Below are 12,052 nucleotides of genomic sequence, written 5' to 3' on the forward strand. Positions count from 1 at the left end.
TATTTATAAGTTTTAATGAATGTTATGTAAAGCCTACATGTCATTATCGCTCATAAAACTCTTAAATATCTGTTGCTATGGTGGGAGTCACCGTAACAGGAAAACGATTACTAAAACACTAATTAGCAACTTCCTCGCCACCAATTGCATCTAAGGTCGTAGAGTGCATCGCGATCTCCCAAGTGTTCAGATATGTTCATTGAAAACAGCTTTACATTAAGTAGTTTATGAGTTTTTATAAGTTGTTTTTAAAATGAAAACTCCTAATAAAATGTCCCTCGTATTTAAAAACTCTTCCAAATGATTCAAAGTAATGTAAATGTGACAAGTTATCTCAAATGTCCGATACATTTTGACAAGAGACGAACAAAATCAAAAATGTCAATGCTTTGGATCCTCCGAATAAGGACTGTTTTTATCTTTATTATTTTTCTTTTTCTTTTATTGAATCTTTGAGTCCTGTTGTCTCGTGGTTTTGGGGTCAGAGAGAGAGAGAGAGAGAGAGAGAGAGAGAAGAGAGAGAGAGAGCTTTATCCCAGACTAGGTCTAGCGTCAGTTCTACCAACATTGCTTGCTTATCATGCAAACAAATTACCGTGTCCTGCAATTAATTCCATCACGTGCAGTTGCATGCAACAAAGCACACGAGGCAAAATATAGATATAAAAACAAGAACATCTTTTTGTTAACGAAATATACAAATAAGACCAAATGTAAATACAAAAACAAGTCTTTTTGTTTACGGAATACATTATGAGTCTAGTGCGAATGGAAATGAGCTAGTCTCGTGACATGTTTATGACTTATTTATATCATCTATTTGTTTTGTGCATAAATTGTTTTTCTATTTGGTGGCGTAGTTCGTACCTGTATTTTTCTATACCTCCATATACTTAGTCCCGTTTATTTATTTTTAAACTTGTAAACATGAATCATTAAGACACTACAGGAAGCCATCTTAACACAATTCTGTCTTCGATCTAACTTAATCCTTTCCACTTTTTATAGTTGGAATTACTTTACTGACGCATTAAGTAAGGAAACTAAAATGAAGATCATGTGGTAATTCTATACACTTTAGCATGAAAGGCTTTCCTGACACTTAAAGCAAGGAAACACATGTGGAAATTAAGTGGTAATGTTTTACGCTTTGATAAGAATCACTTTCTCTGGCATAGCATAAACCACACATATGCCTAACCATTTTAACTCCGTGCCATCTTTTATACCAACCACACCTAGACACTTTTACTGGTAGAACAAATAAAGTAAATGACATTTATAGCTTCCATAGATTCCTATAGATTTTGAGTAATAATTCTTCTACTATAAAAACAAAAAATGCGCCAAAATCGATTTTTCTATACAGCCGCTACAGCGTATAATCAAGGCCACCGAAAATAGATCCATCTTTCGGTGGTCTCGTTATAATGCGTATGCGCTGCGGCCCATGAAACTTTAACCACCGCCAGGTGGTGGCCTGTCCTATATCATTGCCAGATGCAACATTATGGCAAACTTTAACCTTAAATAAAATTAAAACTACTGAGGAGGCTAGAGGGCTGCAATTTGGTATGTTTGATGATTGCAGGGTGGATGATCAGCATACCAATTTTCAGCCCTCTAGCCTCAGCAGTTGTTAAGATCTGAGGGCGGACAGAAAAAGTGCCGACGGACAGACAAAGCCGGCACAACAGATTTCTTTTACAGAAAACTGAATAGGAAAGAAGAGAACATTTTAGATGTATTGCAATACCTGGCAAGTCTGTTGTCTCTCTCTAGGAAGATAGGTCTAAGAAGCAAGAAATCTTTTAGTTTGTATACAAAATGCCCATAGAGAATTACATTAGGATGTAATAACTTATTTATATAAAAAGATTATTCTTCATTATTGAAGGGTAGGAATAATCTATTCATGTAGAATACGAATAACTAGCTAAATACGAAAAACTGTAATTGAATGAAAGATGAAGGCGGTAATTCTAAGCGTTAACTCCACGCCTGTTTTTACCTTGGAAACTGGTTTTTTTCTACATTTTTATTAGGGCTTCTGATACTGGCGGTGCATTTGTTTGTTGTCGGCCAAATGGCATGTCCCCTCGCCGTGTTTAGTACTGGCCCGGGGGTGGCGGTGCCCCTACGTTAGCAAGTTAATGCACTTGCCGGGCGAGATATGAACCATTCCTAACAGACGTAGCCGTGCTCTGTCTTGTGAAGATCGCGCAGGGAAACCCCTTGTTGGGTGGACTTCAGGGGTTAATTACAGGTTAATTACATTCGACCCCCCAAAAATAACGTTAAATTGTAAATAAGCAACCAAAATACCATAAGAAACTGCCATTTCTCGCTAAATACCCGCCGTGTATCCATTACTTAGATCTACCATCTCGATATTTATTTGATATATTGTAGTAACGTTGGTCACGCTTTAAAAAGAGAATATACGTTTTCTTTTGTGTATTAGTACGTTTTCTATTAAACGTTAAAGCGTATATTATAACATCTTTCAATATGGCCTCCTGGTAATGCTTACTTTGTTGTGAGTCGGATTCAGTGTGCTTACCCGCTCCTGTTGGTGGAAGAATTTAATAAAACCAGAGATAATGGCATAGATTTATCCAGTGTGATTCCATCTATATGGTTTTTCCAATAGTCTGTATTTTATGTAGTGATTATATAGTCAGTTTCGTTGATATAATGTATTCTCGGATTTATCTGTTAGGCCTAGGCCAACCTCCCTTGGATTTGCTTCTCTCTCTCTCTCTCTCTCTCTCTCTCTCTCTCTCTCTCTCTCTCTCTCTCTCTCTCTCTCTCTTTTGAACTTTTTTTCCGGATCCATGAGGATATATATCCTTCTAATGGAGAAACAAATCCACAGTTATGTATATGTAAATATATGCATAACTGTGGATTTGGTTCTCCAATTGGAGACTCATGGCTACTATGAGTATTTTTTAACTAATATTAATAACGACAATACCCCGTAGGATTTAAGTATCCTACAATCCTGCGAGACAGACCTTTACAGAGACAAAACCAAACCAGTGTTTTCGTCTCTCAAACCAGGTTTCCACCAAACCTCCTTCAGAAAACAGTCACTTTTCGCGTAAAAAAAAAGGAATAGAAAAAAAATACAAAGATATATAGCAAAATGATGATTATTTTACACAACAATTACAAATCTTAATTCATAAGGATGATGAGACAATCAACACAGTCGGATTATTCTAATGCACAAAAATAAAAAAAAAAATGGCTTTCCACACGACCTAGGCCTAAGATGCCCGTCACAACTTGGTGATTTTAATAACAAAAGGAAAAAAGAAGGGAAGTAGACACAGACAAAGGAAGAATGAGAGAAAAAATAATAATATAACGAGAGTCAATCCGTGTCAGATCTTGATGAAGACGATAATATAAGGATATAAAAAATGATATTGGCAGTTTCTATCAGGCTAGACGCGTTCTCCTCGCCACAACTGGAGGTTGGGTCTAGGAATCTGGGGGCTGTTGCAAGGCACGGGTTGATTGCTGCAATAGAAAAGAAGGGATTATAAGTTTAATACTTTATTATGCTTATATATATATATATATATATATATATATATATATATATATATATATATATATATATATATATATATATATATATATATATAAATCTATGGATATACTGCTAAATCATGGATGAACTCCCAGTATGTATGTATGTATTGTATACATTGTGTTTACTTCAAGATCGAAAATATAACCAAATCCTTATCATTCCCAGAAACTTGTACATGTAATTCACAAACGAAAATTGTTTACAAGCAGCTAATTCATGACTTATGATTTTGTGAAATTTAGCCAAGAACTGGGGCACTTCCGGCCACCCACTGCTCAAGACAGTGACCAGAGGGAGTTGGAGTAACTGGACAGCAAAGTAAAGGAGCCCCAGAAAATAAAAGGGATAAAATACAAGGATTTACAAAGGTGTAACAGAGAGAAAACCCCTCGGTTATGCTAAGCAGTATGGAATTGGTTACTTACAATCTGCTGTTGCTTTGCATGAAGGCGAGAGGCTGAACTTCTCCGAGGTTATCAGCGTTGTCGCAGAGAACTCGGGCCCAGGAGCTGCGTCTGATCTCTTGGAGTTGTGCTGTTGTGGAGATAACGAGAGGTGGCGTTATTATCAGTGATTTGGAGAGCCAAGAGGAAGATAAGTGTTTGTTGTTATTGAAAATGAAGAGTTTTAATCTTTTCACACAAGATGTGGCCCTTTGTGTATATTCAGTGACATAGATTAATAATTAGAGCAAAAGATAATATTGTTATCAACGATTTGGACAGAGAAGGAGGTCACTCTTTGTGGTTATTGTGAAGAAGCAGAAATCAATAAAAAAAATTAATCTGACATAAAAAATCTAAGTGAAACAGTTGAAAAAAACTTAAGCTAACAGAAATAAAACAAAACCATATGAGAAAACCTTCTGAAACGACACATGACAGGAAAGACTGAAGGAAAAAATTAATAAAACTGCAAGCTAACAGAAAAGATAGAAAAATCTACAAGGAAAAACATTCCGAAGCAACACATGGCAAAGAAACTTAGGACAAAATAAAAATAAACTACCATCTATCAGGGAAAGAAAAGCTGAGAAAAACTCTTTAAACCAGCACTTGAAAAAACTGAAGAAAAGGCAGAAAAACTATCAGCTAACAGAAAAAGAAAAAACCTGAGAAAACCTCACAAAAGAAAAAAATATCCCAAAACGCCCCACTCCGAACTATTTTGGCGGACACTCACGTTCAGTGAAGGATCCGGGCTGTCCTCCCAAATCGTAGAAGAACCTGTCTCCCTTCTTGACACGAGCGAACTGGTCCCCGACCACGCAGAGGAAGGTCCAGCCCAAGAGACCGCCGGAAACGGGTCTCTCCGTGATGCCTCCGACGAAGAAGTCGATGTCATCGACGCTGCTGTAGATCCTGGCAAGGTTGGCTGCAATCTGGAATCGACAGGAGGAGGTTAAGTGGTCGAGTCATGGAGTGAGAATTGGAGTGAAACTTCAGATTTGTTGTGGTTTGGGGGTCTGGGCTTGTGATGTGGTTAAGTTGTTATGACATTTGTAGGGACCTGGAGTTGTGATGTGGTTAACTTATGCCATTTATAGGAACTTGGAAATGTGATGTGATTGATTTATGACATTTATAGAGACTGGTTTGTGATGTGGTTAATTTATGACATTTATAGAGCCTGACTTGTGATGTGGTTAATTTATGACATTTATAGAGACTGACTTGTGATGTGGTTAATTTATGACATTTATAAAGACTGACTTGTGATGTGGTTAATTTATATTTAGAGACTACTTGATGAATTTATGACAGTTATAAAGACTGACTTGTGATGTGGTTAATTTATGACATTTATAAAGACTGACTTGTGATGTGGTTAATTTATATTTAAAGAGACTGACTTGTGATGTGGTTAAGTTATGACAATTGTAGAATCTGACTTGTGATGTGTTTAAGTTATGGCATTTATGGAGACTTTTTACTGTCTGGTCTCAACTTCTGATGTGGGTAATATATGACGTTTACTGAGACTTGGACTTGTAATCTCAAGTTATAATGTGGTTAATTTATGACATTTGCAGAAGCTTGGACTTGTGATCTCAACTTATGTTGCGGTTAATTTATGACACCGTTGGAGACTTTGTGATCTCAACTTGTGTTGCGGTTAACTTATGACACCGATGGAGACTTTACGCTTAGCGTTCTGAATTTATGATGTGGTTCATTTATAAATGGTCAAGTTTACAAAAAAATTTTACCCTCAACTGACTGATGAAGTTGACCCAGACTAACTCACCTGAGCTGGAATCTGGTCAGTAATGTCATTGAAGTTCCTAGCCCTTGGAAGTCCACAGATCTGCCTCATGTCGTTGTAGGTTGCAATGCCGTGATCTCTGCCTCGATGGATGTTCAGACTCATCAAGTCCATGCCAAAGTTGAATCTTGGGGTCTGGTTGAGAGAACAGAAATTTAATCTTGGTTAGAAAATTGTGAGCAAGGTTTAAAATTGTGAGCAAGGTTTTTTTGACTGAGAAATGTAAGTTGAATCTTGGTTTCTGGTTGAGAAAAATAGGGAGTACAATCTTGGTTAGAAACTGAGTAGTAAGTTTGTTTGACAGAAATGTGAGTTGAATCCTGGTTTCTGGTTGAGAGAAATAGGGAGTACAATTTCCGTTAGAAAACTGATGAGCAAGAGTTTTTGACTGAGAAATGTAAGTGGAGTTAAACTTTATTATCAGTGGGTCATAAAAGCTCTGTGAATTTAAGACAAGAAATAAAGTTGATTGTAACATGAAAGGAAGACTGCGTCAAGTTCGGATGCATAAAACCAATAATGAAGATTGTATGATGAGATTGAACTGTGTTGTTAGGACCAATCTACAAGTAAGATTTGTGTAACCTTAATGGAATTTATCAAATGAAAACTGTGTCGAGTTTGGATTCATAAAAGAGATGATGAAGGAAATATAACAAGATTCAACTACACAGTCATGACCAATCTGCATGTAAGATTTGCTTAATTTTAATGACATAATCAAATTATAAGAGAAAACGAGTTTGAAATGACCCAAAACGATTAGAAAAAATACTTGAAATGACCTTAAATAATCAGAAAACTCATATATGATTCTTGTAAGAAGAAATTAAATGTACAACACCACCATAGTATATTAAGAAGTGTCTAAAAAGGCCAAGAATGTAATTCAAGATTTAAAAAGTCGTTTCTCTCTTTACCTGGAAGAGATGGTTGGTCAGATCCTGGGTGATGAATGGATCGAACTGCTGGATAGCTAGACGGGCGAAGCTACGGATGATCATGTCCAGGGCTTGTGGATTATTCTGGATCAGGTGAGGAGAGTTGAAGTGGTCCCTGAGCTGGATGTTGCTGACTTGGCCAGTGGCTGAGAAGAGCCTGGAAAACAGAATTGTGAAAATTAAGTTTTTGTGCTTCCAGGAATAGTGCTAAAGGAGGTCTTAGTAGCTCAGAGGAGCCTGGAAAAAGGAAGTCCGAGTAGCTGAGAAGAGTCTGGAAAATAGGTCTGAATAGCTGAGAAGGGCACTGGGACCTATGTTGAGGTCATTGAGGCTGAGAGGGAAATTGAGAGTAAAAAGGTTTTAGAGATGTAACAGGAACAAAACCTCGTAGTTGCACTATGAAATAATTGATGGAAGAAAGAGAAAGTGAAGAGGTACAGTAAAAGGAATGAAAGGGGTTGCAGCTAGGAGCCTAAGTAAAGAAGCTTAAGTAATGCCTGGACAGCATAAATATGAGCATTAATTTTTTCCCTGAGAGGGGTACAAGAGCGCAAGAGATAAAGCCTGAACTTGGCTTATAACTTACTGGAACTTGCAACAAAACTTGGCACTCTGGTAAAAGAGATAATGGCGTATGTTGAGGCTTGAGAACAATTAAGGGAAAAAGTGGAATATATTTTGATTACTTGGATGCAGTATCTTATATATTAAAATTTTATTTTCAATTCAGTTTCATTTTCAACAATGAAGACTATTAAAAACGAAATTAAATTGTAAATACATTTCTATCTGTGAATACACAAAACACACACACTTCTGTTTTTGTAATTCTTACCTGAGGGTTCCCTGTACCAGTGTGTGTCCGAAACGGAAGGCAGCAGTGGAGAATTCATTGTTCATGCTTGGGTTAAAGTTGGGGTTGTAGTCGAAGCTGAAACCGTTTGAACGGGTGCTGATGCCAAAGGACTGCATGAAGTTGGGTCCTGTGAGGAGATGCGACCAAATCAGTGAAAGCTTCCTAAACTTATTTTCTACGAAGACAAATCTCAATAGCATAGAAGTCAAAAAGCAATTCTGGTAGTACAGTAATCTTGAAGAGTCTGAGGTTCAGCTTTTCAAAGTACTAAATCATCACCTTTTACTTATGCGGTCTTTGCCTAAGGGTAAAAGACTATGCAAGACACTAATGATCAGCACACCATTCAAAAAACTTACTTTCTACAAAGACTGATTTTAACAACACACAGAAGCCAAAAAGCAACTCATGCTAGTAGAGTGATCTTATAGACTCTGAGGTTCAGTTTTTCAAGGCTATTTGATCCCATCAAAAATAGATCATCACTTTTACTTCTCTTGACTTTAGAATGTAAAGACTATCAGATACTAATGCTGTGAACACACCATTGAGATTTAAAACTATGCAGGAAACTACACACGAGATCTTACCAACTATGATAGGCAGCCATTCGTTGTAAGTGATGTGCTGAAGCTCGGCAATGACAATCCTTCTGGCTTCCTGGAAGACTTGTTCGTCTGACCAAGTGGGGTTCAAGGTCTGGAGGTCCCTGGCGATGCGGTTGTGTTCTCTCACCCACACAACGTGGATGGCTGTGAGACCTGGCTGCTCATTGACTCTGGAGTCACCTGAGAGTGTAAAAAACGTAATGTTTATTCTATGACAGTATTTTCCCACGGGTTTACAGTCTCTCCTTTAGCCCTGCCTTGCACTTTGTCATTAACAAGAAACGACAGACAGGGTTCTTCAGCTGATCTACCCAAGCAAAAATTTGTAAGTGGGAATATTTTCCAAGAGACCCTGTGCTACTAAGTTGTGTGCAACGTCTCTGTTGATTTTTTAATAACTAATCATCTTACACAATCTTTGCAGCTCATCTTCAGTGAAGGTTTTGTGATCAATGAAATTTAGGCTGTAAAACCAAGCATTGGATACTCTCAGGCATTTAGCATTTAAGCCTGAAAAGAGGGAGTTGGAGTGGTTGTACAGCAAGATGAAAGAAAGGAAGAGGGAATGGAGGCAAAGTAAAAGGCTAAAAAGTGGGTATAGCTAGGGGGCGAGGGGATGCTGCAAGCACCCTTTAGTCATGCCTGCAGCGCACCATGTGAGGTGCAATGACAGCATTACCCAGCTCTTAATCCCCTTAGTGCATTGAATCCAGAAGCTGCTAAATACTGGTTAGTTACAGCCTGATGTTAAAATACGAGTAAGATCAGGCCTAAAAAGATTGTCAGTGCAGTCTTACCTGCTTGGTAGCACCGTGCATTTCTCTCTCCAGCCTCACACTCTGCACCTTGATTGGGATTGATGGGGAGGAGATTGTTGCCAGAAGTCTTCATAAGGCCATTCTGTCCTGTCCTCAGGTTATTCATCTGCTCCTGATTAGATCCGTAAACCATGGAACCGTCCAACCAGTGGGTAAGCTGGTTTACCTGGTTACAATCAAAAGTACTGTCAATTCAAGCAAAATTCACTTTTGAACACTAAATGGTCGAGTTTATCGCATAGCAATATTGCAGCACATCATCACAGCAAATGGAAAAATGCACGATTATCAAAGGTATTAGATTTAGATTTATATCTGAATTACTTGAGGTGAACAATTAAAGAATAAAGATTTATCATCATCTCTGTGGATGTGCGACACCTGTGGTCTTTATCTGGTATTCTTGCAGCATTGTATGAATTTCCCTACAGTCTCCTTTACCTGTTCGGCATAACCAAAGGTGCACTCGCTTCCAGGGCCCACAGCTAACATGCTCCTGATGAAGTTCATGCAGGTCTGCCCTCTAGGCCTGTAGAAAGGATCCTGGGAGACATCAATAGGCCAGCACCTTGGATGACGTTGGTTCTCCGGAGCAAGTTGACCATTTGGACAGCATTCGATACCCATACCATTTTCTGTAAGTGGAGATACATTCTTTAATAAGAAGTACCCACAGCTTCCCCAGAATGATTTTGTCCATGTATCTAACAAATGAAACTCACATAGAATCTGAAAGCAATTATCGGAATCTCTGATCTACCTGTAAAACTGACATCAGAATGACATTGGTCATCATTCTACACAGGCAATTTCTTTCCTGCTCTCTACTCACCCATGGTAGGGAATGGAGCGTGAGTAAGATCGTGGTCGAGGAACTGAGCCCACTGCATCACAGATGAAGTGAAGCTCTGGTCAGGGTTATCGACATCCACAAGAACGTTGCTTCCAATGGTTCGTACGTTTGGCAAGGGAGAGCCGTTGACGCCTTGTGTCCTTGGAGACATGAGACCTGTTGCCAAAGAGAGCAGAGACTTAGATTCATGCACTTGATTTGTGGATGTCAATGGATAGAAAAGCTTTACAAAAACCGCATCAAACGAGAGAATGGACTCATGTGGCGTATTTCAACTGCAATGCCAAGCATTTTCAACTCTAGAAGCTAGCATTTGTAATTTATGTTTGATTTGCTTAATCTCAGTAAATCTAGACTTCTGGAGTTACAAGTTTCTTAAAATTTTCGAGAAGATTCTTCTACTCTCCACAGAACCAATTAATGAACCGAATGGGTTGCTCTGTACAATTAGACAATAGGTCAGAAGGAAACTGGACATAACGATAGTACTTCACACTTCTCAAAACGACAACTTCCAGAGACTGCCTGGAAGGCCTATCTCTACTCTATACAACCAGACATAAACAACTTCCAGCCATCAGGATCCTCACCATCGCCATAAGTAGGAGGAAGGATTCTCTGGAGAGGAGTCCCACTCATTCCCCAAGCAGTGTTCCTCTGGTTGTTGCAGGAACCGTCGGCAGTTCGGTATTTGCTGTTTGTGCAGGTGGGATTCCTAGGGCATCTGTTAGCCAACACAGTGTTGGAGACTTCCACATTTCTCAAGCCATGGCCGCCTTGCTGGGGAGTCAAGGAGAAGCTGGAAGAGGTATTCAGAGTTGGTTATCAGCATTCAAGATAATTTTGGCTTGAATATTAAAAGACGGTTTCTTACTTTAGGCAAGAGGAATGATTGCAGACTCTTTGATTACAAAAGTATAATGGCAATTCTTACATAAAATACAGAGAGGAATTTAATAGCTGAATGGATCTTGTTGAATTCAAAGGGAACATTAAAACAATGGCATTGCTAATTGCAAATTTAAGTCTGAATGGGATGTAAAAGGGATTAGATACTTTTGCTTCAAAAGGCGTGATGAACATTATTATACAGGAAACCAGCAAGTGTGGAGGTTTCAGTATTGTGCCTTGGCTACCTTTTATTGGTAAAATGGGAGAAGTGTCCCACGAAATGATGGTAGATGAGAATAAATTAGGGTTACTCACTCGTTCACCATGTTCTGCGAAGCCATGAGAATTGTCAGGGCATCTTGATCATGACGTTTCACCCTTTCGCTGACACTGAATACCCTGAGATGGCCTGATGCGGGAGAACCTCGTTGAAGGACGATTCCGTTGCTGGTCAGGAGAAGGAGAGAAAAGAAACACAAAACGATGAGTGAACTTTCTTTCAAAACACTTGAATGAGTTTTGTTGTGATGTGTTTGGATTCGGTGTCGGTTTTCAAACCAGCTTCAATAGAAGTTACAAGGATGTGGGTTTACTGTCTTTCAATATGCTGTCACTTTTGGAAGCAGCTCCATTAGAGGTCACACGAATTTGGGTTTATTGTCTTTAAATATGATGTCACTTTTGGAAACAGCCCAAATAGAATTTATATGAACTTCGGTTTATTGTCTTTAGATGTGATGTCAGTTTTGGAAGCAGCTCCAATAGAAGTTACCTGGATATGGGTTTATTTTCTTTCAATAAGATGTCACTTTTAGAAGCTGCTCCAACAGCAGTTACTTGGATATGGGTTTATTGTCTTTAAATGTGGTGTCACTTTTGGAACCAAGTCCATTTTGGTCTTAAGAGTGGAGACCCTCACCTTGCAAGAGTCTGTTCCAACTGCCTGAAGCCAGACACAGCATTGACTCCCTTTTCACAGGCCTGGTTTACCATCCCAGTGTCGAGATTGCCCATTCTCACCTGGACGCGAGCCGCTGTGAGAATTCGGTTGTCCCCGGTTCCTTTTGGGGGAATGATGGCTGAAAAATGAGATGGAAATGTAGAGTCACTCGATAGAATTCTCTCAGATCCCAAACGATTATATATGGCTACGCAAAAGATAAATTAATAGATAGCTATACACGTAAGATCTTTAGGTGCCCCTGAGTTCTAC

General features: G+C 38.8%; 1 protein-coding gene across 3 annotated transcripts in view; it reads right to left on the reverse strand.

The window, feature by feature from the left end:
- Positions 1-3,142: 3,142 nt before the first annotated feature.
- Positions 3,143-12,052, reverse strand: part of LOC136828177 (chorion peroxidase-like) — a 43,848-nt gene continuing 34,938 nt past the window's right edge. For all 3 annotated transcript variants that reach the window (XM_067085993.1, XM_067085994.1, XM_067085995.1), the window contains 13 exons: positions 11,759-11,918; positions 11,155-11,286; positions 10,539-10,747; positions 9,928-10,104; positions 9,537-9,730; positions 9,075-9,261; positions 8,260-8,457; positions 7,649-7,796; positions 6,793-6,970; positions 5,855-6,007; positions 4,790-4,988; positions 4,033-4,141; positions 3,143-3,531 (listed from right to left, as the gene is read on the reverse strand). In XM_067085993.1, coding sequence (XP_066942094.1) covers positions 3,456-3,531; positions 4,033-4,141; positions 4,790-4,988; positions 5,855-6,007; positions 6,793-6,970; positions 7,649-7,796; positions 8,260-8,457; positions 9,075-9,261; positions 9,537-9,730; positions 9,928-10,104; positions 10,539-10,747; positions 11,155-11,286; positions 11,759-11,918 — 2,120 coding nt within the window. In that variant the 3' untranslated portion in view covers positions 3,143-3,455. The remainder of the gene's footprint in view (positions 3,532-4,032; positions 4,142-4,789; positions 4,989-5,854; positions 6,008-6,792; positions 6,971-7,648; positions 7,797-8,259; positions 8,458-9,074; positions 9,262-9,536; positions 9,731-9,927; positions 10,105-10,538; positions 10,748-11,154; positions 11,287-11,758; positions 11,919-12,052) is intronic.

This window comes from Macrobrachium rosenbergii, chromosome 42 (assembly GCF_040412425.1).
Source record: "Macrobrachium rosenbergii isolate ZJJX-2024 chromosome 42, ASM4041242v1, whole genome shotgun sequence".
In the NCBI taxonomy this organism is placed as follows: domain Eukaryota; kingdom Metazoa; phylum Arthropoda; class Malacostraca; order Decapoda; family Palaemonidae; genus Macrobrachium; species Macrobrachium rosenbergii.